This window comes from Staurois parvus, unplaced genomic scaffold, assembly GCF_062004578.1.
Source record: "Staurois parvus isolate SC_StPar_1 unplaced genomic scaffold, SC_StPar_1.0 ptg002056l, whole genome shotgun sequence".
Taxonomy (NCBI): domain Eukaryota; kingdom Metazoa; phylum Chordata; class Amphibia; order Anura; family Ranidae; genus Staurois; species Staurois parvus.
Genome location: NW_028319852.1, coordinates 7415 through 30707, shown reverse-complemented (window position 1 = coordinate 30707; position 23293 = coordinate 7415). Strand labels below are relative to the sequence as shown.

At 49.2% G+C, this 23293-nt stretch overlaps 1 protein-coding gene across 1 annotated transcript in view; it reads left to right on the top strand.

The window, feature by feature from the left end:
- LOC149432910 (palmitoyltransferase ZDHHC16-like) overlaps nt 1–22085 on the top strand; it is a gene marked incomplete at its 3' end in the record, with an annotated part of 35709 nt that extends 13624 nt beyond the window's left edge. The window contains exons 4-10 of the mRNA XM_089664817.1: nt 938–1029; nt 3831–3859; nt 9009–9142; nt 14878–14925; nt 20040–20128; nt 21542–21665; nt 22015–22085. Of these exons, the coding sequence (XP_089520943.1) occupies nt 938–1029; nt 3831–3859; nt 9009–9142; nt 14878–14925; nt 20040–20128; nt 21542–21665; nt 22015–22085 (587 nt within the window). The remainder of the gene's footprint in view (nt 1–937; nt 1030–3830; nt 3860–9008; nt 9143–14877; nt 14926–20039; nt 20129–21541; nt 21666–22014) is intronic.
- Nucleotides 22086–23293: the final 1208 nt, after the last annotated feature.

Sequence of the window (23293 nt, the reverse complement as noted above, 5' to 3'; positions counted from 1 at the left end):
TCCAAAAAGTTTTAAAAAGTGTTTTTCTTATAAAAATTTGCGAATCATCTTTTTTCATAAATCTTGGCCAAAATTTATTCATCTATCTTTTTAGTAAAACAAATTGTAATTTTTCAAAAACTTTTGACGTTTTTATTTTATTTTTTAAAACTATTATTTATGTCATTTTTTTTTAAACATACTGTCACCCTAGCAGTAGTGTCACCATGGTAACACTGTACTACTTGTGGGGGGTGATGAAGATTTTTTTTTTTTTACACTGATTGCTTTTACACCCACAAAGGCTGTAAAAACAATCATTTCTCCTTCTCTCTGGCTGCATTCTTGCAGCCATTGAGAAATACTGTGAGAGCTGTGATTGGTCACAGCTTGTCACATGGTACAACACTGTTGTGAATGGCCCTGTACCATGTGATCTCTGATCATTCACAGATTTCACACGTAGTAAGCAATGATGTCAGGAAGTGACATCTTGCTTTCTACTCTTCATGTGATCACTGATTGGCCAATCAGTGATCACATGATCGGGACCTCGCACAGACGTCCTGTACAGCGATCGGTGTTCTGCTGTGTCCTCCGGACATAGTGGGCACCGGATTGCGGTGCCACGCGCTCCCAGGGAGAGCGCACAAGCTGTACACGTGGGCGCTGTTTATGTACATGGGCCGGACGGGAAGCGGTTAAATGACTGTGCAGTTTATAGTAAATAATAAAAGGCGTCTCTCACGTCAACGTTCACAGCGACAAATAACACGCGGTACAATGGCTGTGAACGTGCGGATGCGCACATTTGTGGGGGTTCTGCATGGCAACGGGGTTATGAGTTACTTTTGTGTTTTTTGTTGTTTGTTTTTTCTTTAATTTTGCAACACGAAGCAGATGTAAATGTTTTCTTATGATGCATTCCTGCCTGTTTCTTCCCTTCCCTCCCCCTCAGCAGGCTCAGAAAAACGTCCCCTCGGTGTCGGTGTGCAGGAAATGCATTGCGCCCAAACCCGCCCGGACGCACCACTGTAGCATTTGCAATAGGTAAGTTATGCAAAGTAAATAGTTACATAGTTAGTCTGGGTGAAAAAAAGACAAAAGTCCATCCAGTTCAACCATTAAAAAAAATAAAAAGTTATAATCCTACACCTACAGCTGATCCAGAGGAAGGCAAAACACCCAGCAAAGCACGATCCAATTTCCTCCTGCAGGGGAAACAATTCCTTCCTGATCCCCCGAGAGGCAATCGGATATTCCCGGGATCCACTTTCCCTATAAATGTTATATCCGTTTTTGTTTTTTTTTTGTAGTTTTTCAGTTTTGTACAGATGGAAGCAGTCTGAACTCCCCTCCCCCTATGATGGAGACTCCGACCAGGGCCATGGATAAGGGGGTACCACCAGTCCTCCTGTACGGGGCCCAGGCCAGCAGGGGGGCCCAGGCAGCCTGGTTAATTGGATGTGGGCAGGGACGGTGATCGGTATGTTGGGGGGGAATTTAATTACTGGGACCGATCCCCTGTATGGTTCTCTTTGCAGTAGTTGAAAGCCGGCTTCTTCTCTCTCCTGATGGCGTTCAGCTGCTGCAGAGAAGAGCCATACAGGGGATCGGTTCCAGTAATTTTCCAGTAATCTTCCCCATTCTCAGTTTGAACTTCACAAGTGGTCTTCACCACGTCTAGATGCCTCAGTGCATGGAGTGAGATCACCTATACATGAAGTCCTTTCTATGGATGTAGTAGAGCTCGGCGTACATTTACAGCAGTGCCAGATAGCAGACGTGTCACGTGACCTGGACCCACGCAGTCCTCCAGGAAGTGGGCGTCGTCTCCAGCCTGGCGTGCACCACGGAATGTCTTCACCGGCCGCCATTTCTGCATCGTGTGAGACATCTGAATATCTTCCCATCACAGTTGTAGCACATCGCCGTGCTGCATGGATTCACATTCAGTCCGGGTTCACACTGATGCGCAATTATTATAATTATTATTATACAGGATTTATATAGCGCCGAAGGGTTTGCTCAGCGCTGTACATTATAGTGGGGACAGAACATGAGACAATACAGTAACAATACAATACACGAGGGGTTCGAGGGCCCTGATCCTGGGAGCTTACAATCTAGGAGGGAGGGGGTAGAGGTACAGGAGGAAGTGGCTGTGGGGGATGGAATGGAGTGAGGAGTGGAGGAGATCGGCTGTTAGGTGAGGGTGGGGTAGGCTTCCCTGAAGAGATGGGTTTTCAGGGAGCGCCTGAAGGTGAGGAGGGTAGGGGACAATCTGATGGATTGGGGTAGGGAGTTCCAGAGGATGGGGGTAGTCCTAGAGAAGTCCTGCAATCGGACGTGGGAGGAGGAGACCAGGGAGCTGGCGAGTAGGAGGTCCTGTGAGGAGCGGAGGGCACGGGTAGGGTAGTATTTGGGTATCAGGTCGGTTATGTAGTTTGGGGCGGCGTTGTGAATGGCTTTGTAGGTCAGAGTTAGCAGTTTGAATTTGATGCGTTGGGCAATCGGGAGCCAGTGAAGGGATTGGCAGAGAGGGGGGGAGGCCAGTGGAGGGAATGACAGAGGGAGGTGGAGGACACTGAATGGAGGCCAGTGGAGGGATTGGCAGAGGGGAGTGGAGGCCAGTGGAGGGATTGGCAGATAGGGGTGGAGCCAGTGAAGGGATTGGCAGAGGGGGTGGAGCCAGTGGAGGGATTGGCAGAGGGGGGTGGAGCCAGTGGAGGGATTGGCAGAGGGGGGTGGAGCCAGTGGAGGGATTGGCAGAGGGGGGTGGAGCCAATGAAGGGATTGTCAGAGGGGGGAGGCGGATGTGGAGCGGTTGGTGAGGTGGATGAGTCTGGCCGCTGAAATCAGGATAGACTGGAGTGGGGATAGTCTGTTTGGGTAGGCCGGTGAGGAGGGAGTTGCAGTAGTCCAGGTGTGAGATGATGAGGGAGTGTACGAGTTGTTTGGTGGTGCCTGGGGTGAGGAACGTGCGTATCTTGGAGATGTTGCGGAGGTGGAGCCTGCATGACATGATAGTGATTGGACATGAGGTTGGAAGGAAAGGTGTGAGCCCAGGGTGGCACCCAGGACTTTGGCTTGTGGGGTGGGACTGATGGTGGCGTTGTTAGTCGTGATGGAGAGGATGGGGTGGGGGCGGGGGGGAAGATTAGGAACTCGGTTTTGGACAGGTTTAACTTGAGGAAATGGAGCGACATCCAGTCTGATATGTCGCTCAGTAGGTGAGTGATTCGGGCGGAAACCGAGGGGGTGAGGTGGGGGGTTGAGAGAGAGATTTGTGTGTCGTTGGCATAGAGGTGATAGTTGAAGCCGCGGGAGGGTATCAGTTTGCCGAGGGAGGAGGTGTAGATGGAGAAGAGGAGGGGCCCGAGGACAGAGCCTTGAGGGACCCCAACAGAGAGGGGGAGGTGGTAGCATTATAGGTAACACTGAAGGAGCGTTGGGATAGGTAGTTTTCAGCGAATTCCGCACCGCATCAGAATCGCACGCTGTTCATGCGAACCGCTGCGGGTGTGTATGTTTACAAAACCCAAAATCGCTCCGCAAAACGCGGTGCGATGTGCAGAATCAGATCACATAGGTGTGAATACCCATGCTATCCGATTCTAGTGCGGACCAGAACAAGGGTCCTGCATCTTCTTGGTGCGATGTGATTAGACATAAAATGTACCGCTCCGATTGCACCGCGCACAAATCGCATGTGGTCTGCAGGGATTGCGATGCGGTTTCTGTGCGAATCACATTTGATGTACCGCACCGCATGTATGTGACCCCACGCTCAGATGTCATTGTATACACCAGGCCCGCCTTCCAGTGCTGACACTCTGCTCTCTCCACAGGTGTATTCTGAAAATGGATCATCACTGCCGTATCCTTTCATTTATGAACCGATATTGGAAGATTGCTGACCTATAACAAACGGACAGGATGGGGGTTTAGACTTTGTACACTTCACTTGCTGCATGCTTGTTCCAGGTAGGTGACTCGGCAAGCAGTAAAGCAAGGACAGGAAAGACAACCTCTGAGCCCGGGTTCAATAATCGCACCCCGTTCATACGAACCGCTGTGGGTGTGTATTTTAACCTCTTCACGCCGGCCGAGCGCAAATGTGCGGCCTCCCGGGGTCTGGGCCTAGACGCTGAGCGGCCGCACGTTTGCGTTCAGTTATAAAATAAGATGTGCTGAGAGCGCTCCCAGCACACATGTCCGGTACTCACGGAAAGTTACCGGTCTTCTCTTTCGATAGGGACCTTTCCTGATCATGTGACCACTGCGACAGCACATCACGGCGGTCACATGATCCCCAAACCCTGCCCCGCCTCCCGGCTTCTGAAACCCTTAACCATTAGCCGCCCGGCCAATGGCCGTTTGGCGGCTTGAAAAGCGCTGCAGCTTTCCGGGTGCACGCCATTTGGCGTGCTCCCGCACACATGCGCGGTTTGCGCGGTTGCAGAGCGACGCAGCAGTGCGATCTGTCACCGCCCGTGCACCTCGGACACGGCCGATGACAGATCCGAGTACCAGCTCCCGTTGCCGGTACCATGTGACCTGCTGTGACCAATCACAGCAGGTCACATGACAGTTGTATACAATGGATGGCTTCATTCATGATGCCATCCATTGTATACTAGTGCCTAGCTGTGAATGGTCACAGCTAATCACATGCACATGTCATGTGATTAGCTGTGACCAAATCACAGCTAAGCACAAAAAAAAAAAAAAAAAAGCTGAATGAATCGATTTCATTCAGGTAAATGCTTGCTTATAGCAAAGTAATTCTTTGCTATAAGCAAATTGTGTAAAAAAAAAAAAAAAATACTGATCACTTCCCCAAAGTAGTACAATGTTACTATGGTAACATTGTACTATTTTGGTCATAGTAAAATATGAAAAAAAATCTTAAAAAAAATAAAAAAAAATGTAATAAAAAATTAAATATAATAAAAAAATTAAAAAAAAAAAAATATATATATATTTTTTTTTTTCATACTGTCACCAGTCAGTGTCGCTGTTCACCGCCATGCCAGTTATATGATGACGCTGTACTGCACTGGTGACAGTATGTAAAAAAAAAAATAGTGAAAATAATTTTTTTAATTTTTTCATTTTCCGAAAAATTATGACAAAAAAATACAACTTCAAAAAACTCGCCATGGCTCTTATGAAGTACGTTGGACTGTCTACTCTGCAAAAAGGGGTCATTTGGGGGATATCTGTACTGTCCTGACATTTGGGGGATATCTGTCCTGTCCTGACATTTGGGGGATATCTGTCCTGTCCTGACATTTGGGGGATATCTGTACCGTCCTGACATTTGGGGGATATCTGTCCTGTCCTGACATTTGGGGGATATCTGTACCGTCCTGACATTTGGGGGATATCTGTCCTGTCCTGACATTTGGGGGATATCTGTACTGTCCTGACATTTGGGGGATATCTGTCCTGTCCTGACATTTGGGGGATATCTGTCCTGTCCTGACATTTGGGGGATATCTGTACTGTCCTGACATTTGGGGGATATCTGTCCTGTCCTGACATTTGGGGGATATCTGTACTGTTCTGACATTTGGGGGATATCTGTACTGTCCTGCCATTTGGGGGATATCTGTACCGTCCTGACATTTGGGGGATATCTGTACTGTTCTGACATTCTTGGACCTCAAGATATTAGATTGGCTGTCAGTACTTCAGGATTGATCAATATTCAGATCTATACCATAGTTTGTGAACTCTATAACTTTCCTACAGATAAATAATACATCCTAATTTGGGTTATTTTCACCAAAGACATGTAGCAGAATACATCTCGGCCTAAATTTATGAAGGACAATTATTTATTTGTAAACTTTTATAACAGAAACAAAGAAAAATGTGGTTTTTTTTCAAAATTTTTGGTCTTTTTTTGTTAATTTAGCAAAAAATAAAAACCCCAGCGGTGATTAAATACCACCAAAAGAAAGCTCTAGTTGTGTGAAGAAAATGATCAAATTTTAGTTTGGGTACACTGTTGTATGACCGCGCAATTGTCATTCAAAGTGTGAGAGCGCTGAAACCTGAAAACTGGCCTGGGCAGGAAGGTGTAAAATTGCCCGGTATTGAAATGGTTAAAGGGCCAGGAGGCGTCGGAGTGAAGGGGTTAAAAAAAGAACATGTGCCGAGAGCGCGCCCTGCACGCTCCCAGCACACATGTCCGGTACTCACAGGTCCCGATCTCCTCTTTCGATCGGGACCTCTCCCGATCATGTGACAGCGTGTCACGGCGGTCACATGACCCTAAACCCCACCCCACCTCCCGGCTTCTGAAACCCTTAAAGGGCCAGGAGGCGCCGGTGTGAAGGGGTTAAATTGATGACGCCCCGAAATCAGTTTGCAAAGCCCGATGTGCAGAATCGGATTGCAGAAGTGTGAACACCCATGTGATCCAATTCTGGTGCGGACAAAAAAAACTGTCCTGCACTTTTTTTGGTGCTAATGCGGTGCGAATAGAGCCATACACAATGTACACCTCCGATCGCACCGCACAGAAGTCGCATGTGGTTTGCAGGGAATGCGGTGCGGTTTCTGCTCGAATCACACGCGATGTGTGGTGAAGTGTGAACCCGGGCAGAAACTGATTTGCAGCATCAGCGCTCAGTGTGGTGTTATTCATTCAGAAACAAGCATGTGGGAGGGAGGCGGTGCGGATTCTAGCATTGCCCTGAGCGCAGGTACCATAGAGTGCAACTTCCTGCCGCAGACGCTGTCAGACCCCCAGAGGCCAGCTTCACACCTATGCATTTTGCAGAAACGCATTTAGTCTGTTTAACAAGGTTTCCTAGGGGACACATTCACACCTCTGCGTTTTTCAGCCACTGCATTTTTAGAAAGGGTCAGCGACTTTTTTAAACACAACACAATGCATTTTTGGTTCTATAGACTTCAATGGACACACAGCAGAAACACATGTAGTGCATTTTTGGACATGTGTGACTTTGATGCAACTTTGGATGGGTGTGCACTAATAGGAAAGTATGACAGTTCTGTTTATGTAGTGCAACTTTACACTCTCTGGCCCTTAAGTAGCATCAAAGTTGCATCCAAGTCCCACCCATCCAAAGTTGCATCCAAGTCCCACCCATCCAAAGTTACATCCAAGTCCCATCCAAGTCCCACCCATCCAAAGTTGCATCCAAGTCCCACCCATCCAAAGTTGCATCCAAGTCCCACCCATCCAAAGTTGCATCCAAGTCCCACCCATCCAAAGTTGCATCCAAGTCCCACCCATCCAAAGTTGCATCCAAGTCCCACCCATCCAAAGTTGCATCCAAGTCCCACCCATCCAAAGTTGCATCCAAGTCCCACCCATCCAAAGTTGCATCCAAGTCCCACCCATGTCCCACCCATCCAAAGTGGCATCCGAGTCCCACCCATCCAAAGTGGCATCCGAGTCCCACCCATCCAAAGTGGCATCCAAGTCCCACCCATCCAAAGTTTGGATGCTTGGATTTGTGTCCTCGGTGGGTTTTCCCTCTGGCAACCTGTTATAATGGATGGATCAGGATGCCGGTAGACTGGCTGCCTGTTATAATGGATGGATCAGGATGCCGGTAGACTGGCTGCCTGTTATAATGGATGGATCAGGATGCCGGTAGACTGGCTGCCTGTTATAATGGATGGATCACGATGCCAGTAGACTGGCAACCTGTTATAATGGATGGATCAGGATGCCGGTAGACTGGCTGCCTGTTATAATGGATGGATCACGATGCCAGTAGACTGGCAACCTGTTATAATGGATGGATCAGGATGCCGGTAGACTGGCTGCGTGTTATAATGGATGGATCAGGATGCCGGTAGACTGGCTGCCTGTTATAATGGATGGATCAGGATGCCGGTAGACTGGCTGCCTGTTATAATGGATGGATCAGGATGCCGGTAGACTGGCTGCGTGTTATAATGGATGGATCAGGATGCCGGTAGACTGGCTGTGTGTTATAATGGATGGATCAGGATGCCGGTAGACTGGCTGCCTGTTATAATGGATGGATCACGATGCCGGTAGACTGGCTGCCTGTTATAATGGATGGATCACGATGCCAGTAGACTGGCTGCCTGTTATAATGGATGGATCAGGATGCCGGTAGACTGGCGGCCTGTTATAATGGATGGATCAGGATGCCGGTAGACTGGCTGCGTGTTATAATGGATGGATCAGGATGCCGGTAGACTGGCAGCCAGTTATAATGGATGGATCAGGATGCCGGTAGACTGGCTGCGTGTTATAATGGACGGATCAGGATGCCGGTAGACTGGCTGCCTGTTATAATGGATGGATCAGGATGCCGGTAGACTGGCGGCGTGTTATAATGGATGGATCAGGATGCCGGTAGACTTGCTGCGTGTTATAATGGACGGATCAGGATGCCGGTAGACTGGCTGCATGTTATAATGGATGGATCAGGATGCCGGTAGACTGGCGGCGTGTTATAATGGATGGATCAGGATGCCGGTAGACTTGCTGCGTGTTATAATGGATGGATCAGGATGCCGGTAGACTGGCGGCCAGTTATAATGGATGGATCAGGATGCCGGTAGACTGGCAACGTGTTATAATGGATGGATCAGGATGCCGGTAGACTGGCAACGTGTTATAATGGATGGATCAGGATGCCGGTAGACTGGCATTGTGTTATAATGGATGGATCAGGATGCCGGTAGACTGGCGGCCAGTTATAATGGATGGATCAGGATGCCGGTAGACTGGCATTGTGTTATAATGGATGGATCAGGATGCCGGTAGACTGGCGGCCAGTTATAATGGATGGATCAGGATGCCGGTAGACTGGCAGCCAGTTATAATGGATGGATCAGGATGCCGGTAGACTGTGGAGGTGGTAAGGTGGCCTTTGCTCTCCTCTGCCGGGTTTTCCTGGGGAACCTCCAACACATCTTCATACTATTGGGGGGCCATTGAGGACAGCAGTCAGTAGGGTGGGTCTTCTCTGAGGCCGAGGCTCCTTAACTCGCTCACATCTCAGCGTGGCTCAATAACTGTGTCGGCCATTACAACCATCGCTACTTCTTCTCCTTCTGCCTTTTCATGACCCTCGGCTGCATTTACTGCAGCATCAGCAGCCGCATTATGTTCCGTGAGGCCTACGCAGCCATCGAGGTGAGATGATTACAAAGGGGCCACCGTCCAAGGTGGAGGGGCATTACTGCACTTGTGTCATTTAAAGGATTTGTCCACTCAAAACCCATATACTTCTGTGTAGATGCCAGCAGTGGCGTAGTGTGTGGTGGGGGAGGGGGTAAGTGCAGTCGCCCCGGGTGCAACATTTAAAGGGGGCGTACATCTGAGTGCCCTCCGATAGATTCCCGGCAGCGCCTGTACTGGAAGCCCCAATCCCCATCTAGGAGAATAATGGCAGAGGCTGCCGGGCTGACCTGAGTGGAGCGATGCAATGTCTGGACGGTGCTCCGGTACTCGGGATGACTTTTAGTGTGCGGACCGGATGACTCCTCCCTGCATGACACTGCAAAGACTGACACCGGCTGCAGGAAGTGACACCAACAAGCCAAGGAGTCCGTGTTCCACAGGGAAAGTTTACATACAAGGCGAACGTTGGGACTGTGGCAGGTAGAGGGCGAGCAGGACGGGAATAGGGCGGCAGGGAGGTGGGCGGTGTGCTCTGCTGCTCATAACATGGATATTGCTAGAACAGGCTGTTCCCTTAGTGCCTCTAGGGTGCCCCTTTACATCCTCCTTCAGAGTGTTCCCTTAGTGCCTCCTGGGTGCCCCTTTACATCCTCCCTCAGAGTGTTCCCTTAGTGCCTCCTGGGTGCCCTTTTACATCCTCCTTCAGAGTGTTTCCTTAGTACCTCCTGGGTGCCCCTTTACATCCTCCCTCAGAGAGTTCCCTTAGTGCCTCCTGGGTGCCCCTTTACATCCTGCAGAGTGTCTCTTTACATCCTTCTCCATAGTGCCCCCTTAGTGGTACTAAGCGGACACTCTGGAGGCACTAAGGGGGCACTCTGGAGGAGGATGTAAAGAGACACTCTGCAGGATGTAAAGGGGCACTCAGGAGGCACTAAAGGAACACTCTGAGGGAGGATGTAAAGGGGCACCCAGGAGGCACTAAGGTAACACTCTGGAGGAGGATGTAAGGGGTACTCTGGAGGAGGTTGTAAGGGGCACTCTGGTGGATGTAAGGGGGGCACTCTGGAGGATCTAAGGGTTCTAACATAGTACCTCCAGAGTACCCCCTTAGTACAGTAGTACTAAGCGGGCACTCTGGAGGCACTAAGGGGGCACTCTGGAGGAGGATGTAGGGGGGCACTCTGGAGGAGGATATAGGGGGGCACCCTGGAGGAGAATGTAAGGGGCACTCTGGAGGAGGATGTAAGGGGGCACTCTGGTGGATTTAAGGGGGTACTCTGGAGGTACTAGGTTAGTATCCTTAGATTCTCCAGAGTGCCCCTTTCATCCTCCAAAGTGCCCCTCTATTACTACAAAGGGGGCACTCAGGAGGATATAGGGGGCACTGTGGAGGATGTAAGGGGGCACTCTGCAGGTACTAAGTACACTTAGATCCTCCAGAGTGCCCCTTTCATCCTCCAAAGTGCCCCTCTATTACTACACAGGGGGCACTGTGGAGGATGTAGGGGGCACTCTAGAGGATCTAAGGGTTCTAACATAGTACCTCCAGAGTGCCCCCTTAGTACAGTAGTACTAAGCGGGCACTCTGGAGGCACTAAGGGGGCACTCTGGAGGAGGATATAGGGGGGCACCCTGGAGGAGAATGTAAGGGGCACTCTGGAGGAGGATGTAAGGGGGCACTCTGGTGGATTTAAGGGGGCACTCTGGAGGTACTAAGTACCCTTAGATCCTCCAGAGTGTCCCGTGTCATCCTCCAAAATGTCCCTTTAGTACTACTAAGGCAACACTCTAGAGGATGTAAGGGGCACTGTGGAAGATGTAAGGGGGCACTCTGGTGGATTAAAGGGGGCACTGTGGAGGTACTAAGTGCCCTTAGATCCTCCAAAGTGTCCCTTTAGTAGTACAAAGGGGGCACTCTGGAGGAAGTTCTAAAAGTCCACAGGTTAGGGGGCACAAATTACTTGCCTTACCCCGGGTGCTGAAAACCCACCCTGCGCCACTGGATGCCAGTATGTGGCATCATCAACTGGCTTGTTATGTCCCTGGATCTGAGTTCACAGTTCTATGCAAAGGCCATAGCCATTTGGAAGAGGAATTAAAGCCCCACTCTGGGATCAGTTTTGTCCCCCCGTGTTTGCTATAAAATAAAATCCTTATATAACTTACCCTAAGCAGCGGTCATGTGACGCTGCAGCCCCAAGCCTGCCCCTCAACCTTTTTAGTTGTGTCCATGTCAGTGCCTGCAGGACACGGACACATTGAATGTCCAGCACCAGGGTCCTATCTGGACCAAGAAGAGGAACACGTCATCACAGGGCACTGGCGATCTCAGGGGGGACATCACAGCACTGGATCAGCAGGCCCCCACCTGGAACTGGAAGTTGCAAGGGACCTGGAAGGGGGACCTAGGTGAGTATTACCTTCACAAGGTAAGAAGGAAACAAGTGGTTAATACCACAGGTCAGAGGAGGGAGGGAGGCTAGTGAAAAAATGGTCTTAGCCCGGAGTGGGGCTTTAACATTAATCTGCGACCAAGCTATGAAAATAAATGATTCACCCGAAACAAGTTTGTAGGTATAAGTTGGGACTGGCGACTTCTAGATTTTTTCCCGCTTACAGTCTCATTGACCACTTGAAGGCACTCTGTTCACACGGCAAAACAATGTCATCAAAGAACACAAGATGTGTGTGGGGTGTCCAGCCTCTGTCCTGCTGCTGAAAGCCCAAACATTGTTCAGACGGGAGGTAGAGATACAAAGTAACATTGTTTATAAACATCGATCAGATGGGGGATAGAGAGATACAAAGTAACATTGTTTATAAACATCGATCAGACGGGAGATAGAGAGATACAAAGTAACATTGTTTATAAACATCGATCAGACGGGAGATAGAGAGATACAAAGTAACATTGTTTATAAACATCGATCAGACGGGAGATAGAGAGATACAAAGTAACATTGTTTATAAACATCGATCAGACGGGAGATAGAGAGATACAAAGTAACATTGTTTATAAACATCGATCAGACGGGAGATGGAGAGATACAAAGTAACATTGTTTATAAACATTGATCAGACGGGAGATAGAGAGATACAAAGTAACATTGTTTATAAACATCGATCAGACGGGGGATAGAGAGATACAAAGTAACATTGTTTATAAACATCCATCAGATGGGAGATGGAGATATACAAAGTAACATTGTTTATAAACATCGATCAGACGGGAGATAGAGAGATACAAAGTAACATTGTTTATAAACATCGATCAGACGGAAGTGAGAGAGATACAAAGTAACATTGTTTATAAACATCGATCAGACGGAAGTGAGAGAGATACAAAGTAACATTGTTTATAAACATCGATCAGACGGGAGATAGAGAGATACAAAGTAACATTGTTTAAAAAACATCTATCAGACGGGAGATGGAGAGATACAAAGTAACATTGTTTATAAACATCGATCAGACGGGAGATGGAGAGATACAAAGTAACATTGTTTATAAACATCGATCAGACGGGAGATGGAGAGATACAAAGTAACATTGTTTATAAACATCGATCAGACGGGATACAAAGTAGAAAAAGTGTATCAATAAAATCCTATTTCCATGACGATAACAGGAAAGGAAAGCCTTGTTTGTCCTTCGGTGATATATTTTTTCTTTGTTGTGTAATGACAAGTAATTGCAGAATAATCCGCCCCCAGCAGAAATGTAATAATGACACAAAGGAGATATACAGATGTGAGGACTGAATGGTGTATTCTGCGATGGGGTTCCAGTTTACACCAGGGGAGTCCAGCCTGCGGCCCAACGCAAAACTGTAAACTTGTGGCAGTTCCCAATTGGAGGGACGCATCAAAGTGGCATGAAGTCAATAATTTTCTATTGGGCAAATTAAAAAGAAGAAAAAGCAAAATGCATAAAAAAGTGTCAAAATCACATGCTCAAAAATGCAAAACGCACCAGAAAACACATCAATTGCAACACGCAAATGTGTGAACCTAGCCAAGGAGTTTGACAGGCTGCCGACAGCGGGCCTGCACTGTGCCATCCAACCGCAGCCGGTGAGCTGATCCCCCATGGCTCCGGCCAGCACAGGAACGCCTGGAGGGATGCTGTGTCTTCAGTAGTACCGGCAGTACACACAGGGACTCCCACTTTCTAGCACCAGCCAAGTAAGTGCCGCATGACCAGATCTGGGGGGGTGGGGTGGTAGCCCCCAAACCCTCAACCGCCATCCCTGACACTGCCTGGCCGTCTCCCGTCCCTCCTATGTACACATAGCTGAAATCTAATCATCCACCCAACTTCTCCTGTTCAGCTATCCATGGGCCCCATTCACACTTTGCGATTTTGAATCACTGCAATTCCACCCGTGATTCCAAATCTCATGGCAATCGTGGCAAAATGCACCAATGCAGAGCTTGTCGCCCAAAAAGGAGCAGGAGCTTCGTGTGGGCAACTACTTCTACTTATGTTGTGCAACAGTCGCAGCAAAATTGCACCACGTTTGAGGTGCTGGTAAGAATGAATGGCACCCAAGCACACGTGGTGTGTTTTACCAAGGTTGCAGTGCGATTTTTTTTTTTTTGAATCGCGGGCAAAAACGCCACGATTCCGCCCATGATTCAAGATCATGATGTGTGAATGGGGCCCTAATTGTTGGTGGGTTTTTTTATGGTGTGGCCCAAGACCATTCCTCTTCTTCCAATGTGGCCCGGTAGAGTCAAAAGGTTGGACACCCCTGCTTTACACCATTAAACCGGCTGGACACCCCTGGTTTACACCATTAAACCGGCTGGACACCCCTGGTTTACACCATTAAACCGACTGGACACTCCTAGTTTACACCATTAAACCGGCTGGACACTCCTAGTTTACACCATTAAACCGGCTGGACACTCCTAGTTTACACCATTAAACCGGCTGGACACTCCTAGTTTACACCATTAAACTGGCTGGACACCTCTGGTTTACACCATTAAACCACCTGGACACCCCTGGTTTACACCATTAAACCGGTTGGACACCCCGGGTTTACACCATTAATCCGGCTGGACACCCCTGGTTTACACCATTAATCCGGCTGGACACCCCTGGTTTACACCATTAAACCGGCTGGACACCCCTGGTTTACACCATTAATCCGGCTGGACACCCCTGGTTTACACCATTAATCCGGCTGGACACCCCTGGTTTACACCATTAAACACAAATCAGAAATAGCAGCTTCTGTATCGCCCTTATGACAGGCTCTCTTTATTCCAGGAGAAGTGATGTCAGGGTTGGACTGTGCGCTTGGCTTTACTATATAGACCAGTCACCATCTATAATAAACAGCCCATTAGATGTGTGATGGTAATTCTTTGCAGTGTTTGTGCCGCCCTTTGGTGAGCTCAGCACCCTCCACTGTATGCAGCCAGATGATGATTGGCTTTCCTTTCCTCATTGTTGAGGACCTTTTAGCGGGGTGGGGATATGGCGGATTCATCATGGCGGAGTTCACTTGCTTTACAAAGCTGAATTGTCTTACCTCCCACCGATGTACAGCCTAGTCCTTCAGCATTCTTGTCCTACGTTCAGTATATTGCCTGGGGTAGGTTTGTGAGATGTTCTGTAGAAACTACTACACCCCAATAGTTACCCCATACTTCATCTCTGCATATTGGGGGGGGGGGGTTTAGGGTCCTGTTTAGCTGGACGGGAAGGTAACTTTGGTCATATTTCCCTCTTATCAGAAATTCAAGCACCAGGAGAAGGAGAGGCTGACGTTTGCAGGCAATGAGGTGGGCTGTGTTGTCTGGTTATTGCCCTTCACCAATGTTGGAGGGTTCCTTCTGTGCACGGGCTGTCCTAAACATTGCTTCCAGCATGTCCCCTGTCGTCTCTTCCTGCTTCCTCCTTGTGTTGGTGGATGGTTGTCTCGTGTCACTAACCCGCATTCGCTTTTATCCGGTCCTTCATGTTCCAAACCTGTGTAGCCTTCCATATGGTCTACCATGGTGATATGTAATGCCTTGAAAAAGTCTTCCTCCCCCTTTGAAATGTTCCCCATGTTGTGTGACAACCAGAACCGCCAATGTATTTTATTGGGATTGGATGTGATAGACCAACACAAAGTGGCACATAATTGTGAAGTGGAAGGTCATAAATGGTTTTCAACATTTTTTACAAATATGTGAGAACTGTGGTGTGCATTTGTATTCAGCCCCCGTTACCCTGATACCCCTAACTAAAATCTAGTGGAACCAATTGCCTTCAGAAGTCACCTAAATAGTGTCCAACTGTGTGTCATGTGATCTCAGTGTAAATCCAGCTGTTCTGTGAATTCCTCAGAGGTTGTTAGAGAACATTAGTGAACAAACAGCATCGTGAAGGCCGAGGAACACACCAGACAGGTCAGGGATAAAGTTGTGGAGAATTTTAAAGCAGGGTTAGGTTATAAAAAAAAATATCTCCAGCTTTGAACCTCTCACGGAGCACTGTTCAATCCATCTTCCAAAAATGGAAAGAGTACGGCACAACTGCAAACCTACCAAGACATGGCCGTCCAGCTAAACTGACCGGCCGGGCAAGGAGAGCATTCATCAGAGAAGCAGCCAAGAGGCTCATGGGATCTCTGGAGGAGCTGCAGAGATCCACAGCTCAGGGGGGAGAATCTGTCCACAGGACAACTATTAGTCATCACTCCACAAATCTGGCCTCTATGGAAGGGTGGCAAGAAGAAAGTCATTGTTGGAGGAAAGCCAGAAGAAGTCCTGTTTGCAGTTTGTGAGAAGTCATGTGGGGGACACAGCAAATGTGGAAGAAGGGGCTCTGGTCAGAGGAGACCAACATTTAACTTTTTTAGCCTAAAAGCAAAACGCTATGTGTGGTGGAAAACTAACATTGCTCATCACCCTGAACACACCATCCCCACCGTGAAGCATGGTGGTGGCAGCATCATGTGGTGGGGATGCTTTTCTTCAGCAGGGACAGAAAAGCTGGTCAGAGTTGATGGGAAGATGGATGGAGCCAAATACAGGGCAATCTTAGAAGAAAACCTGTTAGAGTCTGTAGAAGATTTGAGACCGAGGCGGAGGTTCCCCTTCCAGAAGGACAACGACCCGAAACATCCAGCCAGAGCTACAATGGAATGGTTTAGATCAAAGCATCTTCATGTGTTAGAATGGCCCAGTCACAGTCCAGACCCAAATCCAATGGAGAATCTGTGGCCAGACCTAAACATTGCTGTTCCCAGACGCTCTCCATCCAATCTGACAGCTTGAGCGATTCTGCAAAGAAGAACGGGCAGAAATGTCCCTCTCTAGATGTGCAAAGAGACATCCCCAAAAAGACTTGCAGCTGGAATTGCAGCCAAAGGGGGTCCTACAAAGTATTAACTCCGGGGGGCCGAATACAAATGTAGACACACTTTTCACAGATTTATTGGTCACAAATGTTGGAAACCATTTCTCATTTTCCTTCCACGTCACAATTATGTGCCGGTTTGTGTCGGTCCATCACATCCAATCCCGATAAATACATTGACGGTTTTGTTTATAACATGACAAAATGGTGAAAATTTCAAGGGGGAGGAAGACTTTTTCAAGGCACTGTATAGGTTATTTCTCAGACTTCCTAGTTCACTTCCCAGATACACAGTAACTGGGTCTGTGTTGATAGGCATTGGATTTCTGTCCATGGCATGAGTGTGAGATTCTTCTGAGATCCTACAAAATACATTGACAGATGCATCTGACCTGTAGCTAACCACCTTTTGACATGAACTTGACCTCCACCTAACCTGACTTTGACCTTCACCTGACTTGACTTTGACCTCCTCCTCCTGACCAGACTTTGACCTCCTCCTCCTGACCAGACTTTGACCTCCTCCTCCTGACCAGACTTTGACCTCCTCCTCCTGACCAGACTTTGACCTCCTCCTCCTGACCAGACTTTGACCTCCTCCTTCTCACCAGACTTTGACCTCCTCCTTCTCACCAGACTTTGACCTCCTCCTTCTCACCAGACTTTGACCATGTCCTCCTGACCAGACTTTGACCATGTCCCCCTGCCCCAACTTTGACCTCGTCCTCCTGACCCGACTTTGACCTCGTCCTCCTGACCCGACTTTGACCTCGTCCTCCTGACCCGACTTTGACCTCCTCCTCCACTTTGACCTCCTCCTCCTGACCAGACTTTGACCTCGTCCTGACTAGACTTTGACCTCCTTCAAGTAGAGTTTGTATTCCCATAGACTTGTGTGGGAATACAAAACCTGAACAAAAGCCACTGACAGCTCCAAAGATGTGCAAGTTAAAAGCTATTCCAATACATTTGCGGACTTTCATGAAAGGCTAAATAACATGGATTAGTGGTACCCGGACACTGGAACCAAGATGAAGTTATACATGCAAACTGCAGGGACTGGGGCTTATTTATCAAAAGATCTAAAGCAGATGTTTGTTGCCCATGGCCAATGTTCAGATTACATCCTCCATTCAGCCATGGTGCACCCGGAGAATGATAGGAAGAAGCTGACAAGCTGATTTTGGCAACAAGAACAGTTTTGCTGGGGGTCAGTAGGAAGGACCAGTGTGAGCGTTCCCTGTAGACTTCTCATGACTGTTTCTCGTGAATGAATGACGTTCTGGCGATTCTGTGAGGAAGCTTAGCATGCCCAGTCTTCTTCTACAAGTGTTTTGTTTAATGACTGTTTCACTTTAATTGTCGGATAATATGGTGGCCGTGAATGAATGTTTCTGGAAAATTATTATTTGGCCACCACAAGCATCAGATACATGTCCTCTTTCATACACTGGGCCCATTGCGGCAGGAATATTCCTGTAATTGATCTTTGTTCACATACACTAAAGGGCCAAGCCCAGCTAAAACGGATCATTTTCAGGTAGCATTTGGAAGGATGAATCACTCGGTTCTTCTCAAATCAGTTTAAGGCAAAACATTTCTCCAGTAGACTGTGTCTTAATGGCACCCCAATCCACCTTCCCAAAGCACCTTTATCACAGCACACCCCAATGCATGGTAAGCAGCATACATTTCCCATCAGTTTTCCTGGTGCTCATGGTAGGAGGAGAGAAGAGTGGTGAACTCATCAGTTTGACGCTTCTCTCACTGTCCAGTCACAGGCTGGGGGCTTGTCCGGGATGACCTGGGGGCTGGTCCGGGATGACCTGGGGGCTGGTCCGGGATGACCTGGGGGCTGGTCCGGGATGACCTGGGCTCAGAGGATCAGGGTTGAATGATGTTGGACATCTAGTAGAAGACAAAAAGTAAATCTCTGGGTTGTCATGACTGACTTTTATAATTGAGTCTTGATTGACTTTCATATGGAAGACTCCCTTTGTATCCCTGGCAGGAGAAGAAACATCAAGTATTGTGTATGTGGCGATATTCCGTAACACTCGGGTTGGTGTTGTCAGTAGGGTTGTACCGATACCAGTGCCGTAACGAAGCATTTGCTCAAGTACTTGTCCTCCTGCAAATGCTCAGATATTAAAACCGACCTTGTCCCGGCCAGTTTGCAGTGCGATTTCAAAGCTTGTCCGGTCACATGACTCTAAAAATAGGTTTCGGTAATCGGTATCAGCGAGTACCTCCCCCACCATCTCTGTCGGGGTCCCCCAAGGCTCTGTCCTCAGACCCCTCCTCTTCTTCATCTACACCTCCTCCCTTGGCAAACGTATTCACTCCCACGGCTTCAATTACCACCTCTATGCCGACGACACCCAAATTTACCTCTCCACCCCCCACCCCACCCCCTCAGTCTCCGCCCACATCGCCCACCTCCTAAACGACATATCAGACTGGATGTCGCTCCATTTCCTCAAACTTAACCTATCCAAAACCGAGCTCCTGGTCTTCCCCCCCCACCCCGAGCCCCCCCCCGCCCCATGCTCTCCATCACTACTAACAACGCCACCATCTCTCCCACCCCACACGCCAAAGTCCTGGGTGTCACCCTGGACTCCCACCTGTCCTTCCTACCCCACATCCAACTCCTATCTAGATCTTGCCGGCTCCACCTCCGCAACATCTCCAAGATACGCACGTTCCTCACCCCAGGCACCACCAAACAACTCGTACACTCCCTCATCATCTCACACCTGGACTACTGCAACTCCCTCCTCACTGGCCTACCCAAACAAACGCTATCCCCACTCCAGACTATCCTGATCTCAGCAGCCAGACTCATCCACCTCACCAACCGCTCCACCCCCCTCTGCCAATCCCTTCATTGGCTCCCGATTGCCCAACGCATCAAATTCAAACTGCTAACTCTGACCTACAAAGCCATTCACAACGCCGCCCGAAACTACATAACCGACCTGATACCCAAATACTACCCTACCCGTGCCCTCCGCTCCTCACAGGACCTCCTACTCTCTAGCTCCCTGGTCTCCTCCTCCCCTGCCCAATTGCAGGACTTCTCTAGGACTTCCCCCATCCTCTGGAACTCCCTACCCCAATCCATCAGACTGTCACCTACCCTCCTCACCTTCAGACGCACCCTGAAAACCCTCCTCTTCAGGGAAGCCTACCCCACCCTCACCTAACACCCGACCTCACCTAACAACTAACCTCCTCCACTCCTCCCACCACTCCATCCCCCACAGCCACTTCCTCCTGTACCACTACCCCCTCCCTCCTAGATTGTAAGCTCCAAGGAGCAGGGCCCTCGAACTCCTCGTGTATTGTATTGTTACTGTCTTGTCTCATGTTCTGTCCCCCACTATAATGTACAGCGCTGAGCATACCCTTTGGCGCTATATAAATACTGTATAATAATAATAATACTCGGTCTGCATCCATCATTCAAAGGAAAGCTTCTGTCTGTGTGGGAACCCAAGAGCTGGATGTGGATCTATAACCGTCTATATATCTTCTTTGCTCTTAGACCTTCTACAGTCAGACCCCCCCACCTACCTTCACCTTCAGGGAGAGAATGTTTCACAAGTGTATCATCTACCTCTGGGTACTCTGCAGGTAAGTTCACACAACTTTGTACATTGGAACTGGCCGCACCTTTTTTATATTGCTTTCACTATCCAGTGTACCAATTAACCGATCTTACAATTCGGTGGCAGCTCGTGTCATAAAAAAAGGAATAAATCTCGCCGCAATATTAACCCACATTGGAGGGAAACGAGAAAATAAAAACAGCTGAGGAACTGCAGTCTATGTAATGTTTTATTTAAAGTAAAATTAAAGGCAAAGGGCAGAGCTGCCATTACAGTTCATGGGTTCCCCATACAGTCTATCTGGCAGGGTTCCCCATACAGTCTACCTGGCAGGGTTCCCCATACAGTCTACCTTGCAGGGTCCCCCATACAGTCTATCTGGCAGGGTTCCCCATACAGTCTATCTGGCAGGGTTCCCCATACAGTCTACCTGGCAGGGTTCCCCATACAGTCTACCTGGCAGGGTTCCCCATACAGTCTACCTGGCAGGGTCCCCCATACAGTCTACCTGGCAGGGTCCCCCATACAGCCAACCTGGCAGGGTCTCCCATACAGCCAACCTGGCAGGGTCTCCCATACAGCCAACCTGGCAGGGTCCCCCATACAGCCTACCTGACAGGGTCCCCCATACAGCCAACCTGTCAGGGTCCCCCATACAGCCTACCTGTCAGGGTCCCCCATACAGCCTACCTGTCAGGGTCCCCCATACAGCCTACCTGTCAGGGTCCCCCATACAGCCTACCTGTCAGGGTCCCCCATACAGCCTACCTGTCAGGGTCCCCCATACAGCCTACCTGTCAGGGTCCCCCATACAGCCTACCTTGCAGGGTCCCCCATAATGCTTACATGGCATGATCCCCTATACAGCCTGCCTGGCAGGGTCCCTCATAGAACCTGCCTGACAGGGTCCTCCAAACAACCTGCCTGACATTGGTCCCCATACAACCTGCCTGACAGGGTCCCCCATACAACCTGCCTGACAGGGTTCCCCATACATCCTGCCTGACAGGGTCCCCCATACATCCTGCCTGACAGGGTCCCCCATACATCCTGCCTGACAGGGTCCCCCATACATCCTGCCTGACAGGGTCCCCCATACAGCCTGCCTGACAGGGTCCCCCATACAGCCTATAGGGCAGGGACTGATGGGAATGTACAGTATGTATAAGGTTTCCTTTTGCGTAAATGTTGAGTATTCTCAGGAAGTGTGAAGTGAAGGTGACCGGGACTGGCGGGTAGGTGACCAGGACTGGCGGGTAGATGGCCAGGACTGGCGGGTAGGTGCTCAGGACTGGCGGGTAGGTGCCCAGGACTGGCAGACTGGCGGGTAGGTGCCCAGGACTGGCGGGTAGGTGCCCAGGACTGGCGGGTAGGTGCCCAGGACTGGTTGGTAGGTGGCCGTCCACCCATAGTGATGAAATGGTTCTTGTTTCTGCAGTTCTGTGGCTCTGGCGCTCGGCGCTCTCACGCTGTGGCACGCGATGCTCATCACCCGAGGGGAGACCAGCATAGAGCGGCACATCAACAAGAAGGAGAAGAAGAGGCTGCTGACCATGGGGAGGGTAAGCTGACCACATCCATGATGGCCGTCTATTTCCAGCTCCCACTGACACTGCAATACAGGTAGGGGGCGGTAGGGAGAGCCGGCAGGGAGCCTCCCAAAATCTTATGTAATCCGCCATTCATATCAGATTAAAGTGGAACTCTGCCGGATTATTGGCTATAAAGATCCTCCCCACCAGCACAGAGCCACCTATGGGCGTCCCTGCGGCGCCCCCCATATATTGCTGCTGTTAGCGGTCTCCTGTATGACTGACCCCTGGACCCTCTGTGACCTGACTTGGGACCGGCCAATCATTGCCCTCATTTGATGTCCATCAGTACTGACATGTCCTTGTTTCCTCACTGCAGGCGTTCTACAATCCGTACAGCTGCGGCCGCTGCAGCAACTGGAGACTTTTCTTCGGAGTTCAGACAAAACTGTAAGTTATCCTGAAATGTAACCATTTTCCTACCGCGCTCTACCCCAATGACGTCTACAGTGCGGTCCTGGGAGGGCGTCATATGATGTCCTCCCAGGACACGCCCCCTAGCGACACGCACCCGGCGCTGTCTGTGATCACTGATCACATGACATGGTAAAAGGCCAATCACAGCTGACCACCATGTAAATATAGTTGCCGGTTATCAGCAGAACTTTCCTCACCCTGTCACAGCATGAGAGCACTGCCGGGAACCAGCAACTGTCGAAGCAGACATCTGCACTGATGATCGGGGTACTGATCAATGCTGCCCGTCCGTTCCCAACAGTGCTGCCCGTCAGTTCTCAGCAGTGCTGCCCGTCAGTTCTCAGCAGTGCTGCCCGTCAGTGCTACCTATCAGTGCCACCTATCAGTGCCTCATCAATGTATAGTACAGCATCATCAGTGCCTACTCATCAATGCCCATCAGTTCTGCCTATCAATGCCCATCAGTTCTGCCTATCAATGCCCATCAGTTCTGCCTGTCAGTGCCCATCAGTTCTGCCTGTCAGTGCCCATCAGTTCTGCCTATCAATGCCCATCAGTTCTGTCTATCAATGCCCATCAGTTCTGTCTATCAATGCCCATCAGTTCTGCCTATGATTTTTCGTTTATAGTGCAACCTTCCCCCCCCCCTCACCTGCAAAAGTGATTAAATACCACCAAAAAGCTCTGTTTGTGTGAAAAAAATTATAAAAATGTCATATGGGTACAGTGTTGCATGACCGCACAATTGTCATTCAAAGTGCGACAGAGCTGAAAGCTGAAACTTGGCCTCAGCAGGAAGGGGGTGACAGTGCCCGGTAGGCAAGGGGATAAAAAAAAAAAAAAGCTGCCCCTCCCCACCTGTACTCATTAGTCTGTACACTATGCTGCCCCTCCACACCTGTGCTCATTGGTCTGTACACTATGCTGTCCCTCCCCGCCTGTACTCATTGGTCTGTACACTATGCTGCCACTCCCCGCCTGTACTCATTGTTTTACCAGCTCTTCCTTGTTAGCCCCACCTACTTTGCCAGTTTTTGTTGCCCCAGCCCAACTTTTTTGAGACCTGTTGCTGCCATCAATCTCAAAATGACCTTCTGGTTTATCTTAAATAGTCCATTTTCTCAGTTTAACCACTTAAGCTCCAAAAGGTTTTACCCCCTTCATGACCAAGGCATTTGTTG